Source organism: Branchiostoma floridae, chromosome 3 (assembly GCF_000003815.2).
Source record: "Branchiostoma floridae strain S238N-H82 chromosome 3, Bfl_VNyyK, whole genome shotgun sequence".
Lineage (NCBI taxonomy): Eukaryota > Metazoa > Chordata > Leptocardii > Amphioxiformes > Branchiostomatidae > Branchiostoma > Branchiostoma floridae.
Genome location: NC_049981.1, coordinates 28,816,595 through 28,820,812, shown reverse-complemented (window position 1 = coordinate 28,820,812; position 4,218 = coordinate 28,816,595). Strand labels below are relative to the sequence as shown.

The 4,218-nt window shown below is 42.4% G+C and overlaps 1 protein-coding gene across 1 annotated transcript in view; it reads right to left on the bottom strand.

Moving 5' to 3' along the window:
* Window positions 1–506: 506 nt before the first annotated feature.
* LOC118412370 (tRNA methyltransferase 10 homolog A-like) overlaps window positions 507–4,218 on the bottom strand; it is a 5,605-nt gene continuing 1,893 nt past the window's right edge. The window contains exons 3-6 of the mRNA XM_035815198.1: window positions 3,751–3,897; window positions 2,444–2,590; window positions 2,017–2,122; window positions 507–1,744 (exon numbers count right to left, since the gene is read on the bottom strand). Coding sequence (XP_035671091.1) covers window positions 1,536–1,744; window positions 2,017–2,122; window positions 2,444–2,590; window positions 3,751–3,897 — 609 coding nt within the window. The 3' untranslated portion in view covers window positions 507–1,535. The remainder of the gene's footprint in view (window positions 1,745–2,016; window positions 2,123–2,443; window positions 2,591–3,750; window positions 3,898–4,218) is intronic.

Sequence of the window (4,218 nt, the reverse complement as noted above, 5' to 3'; positions counted from 1 at the left end):
TTGTTCTATTGGATCTAAAAAAAGAAGAGCCAGAGAAAGCTTTTTCAATTTGCGGTTAATTGTACAATGTATAAAAGTGCTGCCTTCTCCCTGCTACCTACAATGTGACCCTGTAACCACTACAGGTGTGATGCCAAACACCTAATCTCCAAGCAGATCCTACAGTGCCATAAGATAGTATCAAAGCTGGCCAAGGAGTGTAGCCGGGCAAGGGAGTCAAACGGGAAGTTTGATACTATACATTACGCACTGTGGATCTGGTTCGAGATTACCAAACACCTACGATTACATTAGCAGGGTGCAGGGTGAAGACCTCATGTAGATGTGCAGTAGGTCCACCTTTCCATCCCATGATAGTCCATGGGCATCTTTACAACTTTAAGATGCAATTCTTTCTCTATAGGTTAAGAATTAGATTGATATTACAATGTATAATCATGTAGAGCAAGTACATGTATGTATATTTAGTAAGTTGTTTTGCTGGTTGAGGTACATTCTACTGCTACTCTCCTTTAAAGCTTTTAGTATTGAAAAGGATCAATGGAATGTACAAAATTCATAATGTACAGGGTTTATTTGACTTGAATATAGCCTTGGGTAACATTTTCACTTGTTTTCCAGTGATTTTCACTTGGCACATCTGTTGTGATACGGGCTGGCTGAACTCAATAAAAACTCAAGCAATAATTGTCATGTTGGAGTTATGTGTGTCTGTACCCACTTTAGTAATTAAGTTTCACCAACCATAAAACACTAAATGAAGCCATGGCAGATAGTGACATTGCATGCCCGTAGCATTTCAGAGGTCCAAATTTCAAAATTTCCCGGACCTCCCTTTCGACGACTTGCAGCCTGGGGGTCGGACACGGTGAACATGATGTGGTGGGTGCATCTCCCTCAAAAACCTTTCTGATTGATAAAAAATTCTTTACACTTAGCTTAGTTTAATGGCCCCTCAAAAAGCTAGAAATAGCGTTTCAGAGGGTCAAGATTTCAATTTTTTCCAGGGGAGCATGCCCCCGAACCCCCCTAGACATCTCACGCCTTTGGCGTGAGTCTCGCGTCTGCGGCGCTCGGTGGTCCAACAAGTACTAAAATGAAACCCCCCAAACAAAATCTTGGCTACAGGCATGCATTGAAGCCACCATCTTACAACGCTTCAAGCATTTGCAACCTAAAATTTGCATTATTCTACTAGTGCCTGAACGATGCCTCTCTTGCTTGCTGAGCTCCAAAGTGCTGAAGTTGCCTTGGTCTACTTAGATTTGCTGCTTTGAAAGTATTGTCATTTCAATATCTATAAATTCCTTCTTTTCCCAGTCCTAAAAAGAAATTATTGAATTTCTAACAAGCTAAATTATCTGCACAGAGGTACCAATGTGAAGGTACTGCTAGTGGGATAATAAAAGGTCTAGCTATCTTAAGGGTCTCTATCTAAAAATGTCAAATTACCCTCCCCAATCACTGCGGCCACCTTCGTTTTAGATTTGGTCACTTTCTTGTTCTGTAATCACATCTTTGACAAACTGCATTTTTTATGAGTCTCTATCTAATAAAGCTGAATTACCCTCTCCAACGGCTGGGCCACCTTTGTTTGGGGGTTCTTCTCCTTTTTCTATCTCCGTAACTACCTCTCCAGCCTGGTCTGCAGTGATAGCCTCCACCCCCTTACGCGGTGGTATGACCCGGAGGAAGGCCTCCTGCCAATCCTGCAGCTCCAAGTACGCCAGCATGATCTCAAACACTAGGAGAGAATCATGGGATATGGTAAGGAAAGCATTGTGGGATACCAGTTCACCAATAGCATCATGGAAAGTGTATGAACACAAATGAATATACATAACCAATGTTAGTAGTCTACATGTAGCTTGCTATTGAGAGATTTCTGTCATCTGAAATTCGTACTTTAGATGTAATCAACTCCACATGAACAGGTGTAAAACCATATTAGTAAAGCCTAACTTAACCAACAGCGCAACAGCGCCTCCTAATAACAAGAGAAGGTACTGCACTTACCATGGTTCACAGCCAGCACTTTTCGTGACTGTATCTTCACAAACTGTGCAATGGGAAGCTGTGCATGGCCAACACCCGCCTCACAGGCCCGTTGGTAGCAAAGGCCCTGCACACAACAAAAAGCTGAAGTTACAACAATTATTTTTAGAAAGTAGGATGATATTTGGAAGATTTCATTTAGAAGTTAACTAGATATTCTGTATAGCAAGCTAGCTACCTAGCAAGCAATCAAGCAAGCAACAAAATTGAACCAGTTGCATCTGAAATAAAGCCTGCTATAGCCACCAATATCAAATATCCTTGGATCAGCAACCACCTTACAGCAACCTATATCACGTGAGCTATCGCAGTAACACATTAATTCAACACCAGGGAAGGATTATAGTCACTGCAATGCCTGCTCCAAAGCCCTTTGCAACAAACCAACCTTATGTGAGTTGTGGTCCACCAGCCCCCCGATGATGTAGACCTTGCCTGGCTCCAGGGTGCTGAGGGTGTTGGGAGAGTCTGAGGTGAGGTAGACGATCCTTTCTCTCTCAAACACCTCTGTGTACAGGTCACTGTCCATCCCCACCTGTCGTCAGGACATGGTGTCATAGATTAATGTTACTAGCCAGTAGCTTTGCCTTACCTTGTATCTGTTACAATTACTGTGCACTAAACTTTGACTTGATTATCTGTGGTGGTGCAGTACTGACCCTGTCCTCTAGGAGGTGCTGCTGAATACGCTGGACCATACACAACTAGGACTAACCAAGGAGCTTTTCTCCTTGGACTAACATAACATATTCACAACACATTGATTATACTAAGTATTACACATTGATAACACATTGCACCAAGCAATGAAAATCTTTCAGATGTTTTGGATATAATCCACCATATTTCTGTGATGATATGAAACTGTTGGGCTCAAATGACCACATGCATGCACTACTATGTGCATGTCAAATTGGAAGTGTGTACGTAATTGACTGCTCTTTGTTTGACATCCCGGTTATAAGATACGCAAGATTTTTTTTTTACTCAAGCAACTGGAAACAGGAAGATTTTGGAAATAGGCAAAAGGTGATGTCTATTTCTAAATTCTACCCAATTCCTGTTACCTTGCATAGCATTATGTTGTGCAAGTAAAATCTTGATGCGCACGTATTTTTTCTCATCTATATCTTTGCACCTATACCAAATATCGTAACTCTGTCCCTGCACTGATGTCTTTTGTTCAATGTAAAATGTAATCAGGGACTGGACAGGCAGTTCTCTAGCTGTCTGCACACAGAAGGCTTAGAACAGGGATGGATGGAGGAGACTTGTGCTGGAGGCAACCATGGTCCCTGACCCTCCTGATGAGGATGGGACTAGGTGAGGTGAGAATGTAACGCAGGGCTCTAGCCAGCTCGAATTTTTTTTCCGTCAGCCAATTCCCATTGTCGCGAAAACCGCGAAAACACTATTCCAGGAGTTAGAAAGACTGAACTGAGACCTTGAAAAACGGGTTTTTAATGAGATTATCGTATGCGAAAGGGCGCCGACACACTTCATCAACAATAATAACAATAGCAAAACAAACAGTGTGTGGCTTTTACGGCGTCCACAAGCCGCCTGTAGCTTCCAACAAGGATTTTTGTCCGTCAAAGTTGACGGATTGGTTTAAAAATTTTTCCGTCACACACAGCAAATTTCCGTCAATTGACGAAAAAACGGACGCTGGCTAGAGCCCTGATGTAACGTTACCTTCCATCCCTGCCAGCCAGCAATGGCTGTCTCCATCCTGTGTCTGCACCTCCCCCCCAGACTGGACAGGTGCATCTGTACGGGGACGGGCGCTCGTTTGTTCACAGCATAACAGCGCTCAATCTGCTTCATCAGCTTCTTGATGTCCTGGAGTGCAAAACAAAGGTATATTCGATATGGCTAAAAGCTTAAAACAGATTCTCATAATTTCTCTAGAGTTTATAGTCCAGTGGTTGGTACCTCCACCTCTGTACCATTTTACAGGTTGGGAGTTCAAATCCCAACTGTTGTCACTTGACATGCAGACTACTGGAAGCGGTTGCGACCTATAGGATGGGCCGAAAAGCCAAAGACTGCAATGTTTCGAATATTTTCTGTGGAAATTTTGGTTTCAAAATGCAATCTGTAATCTCCTTACAAATGTATGTACCAAAGAACAAATGTAAATTTCAAAAATCGACAAAGAGT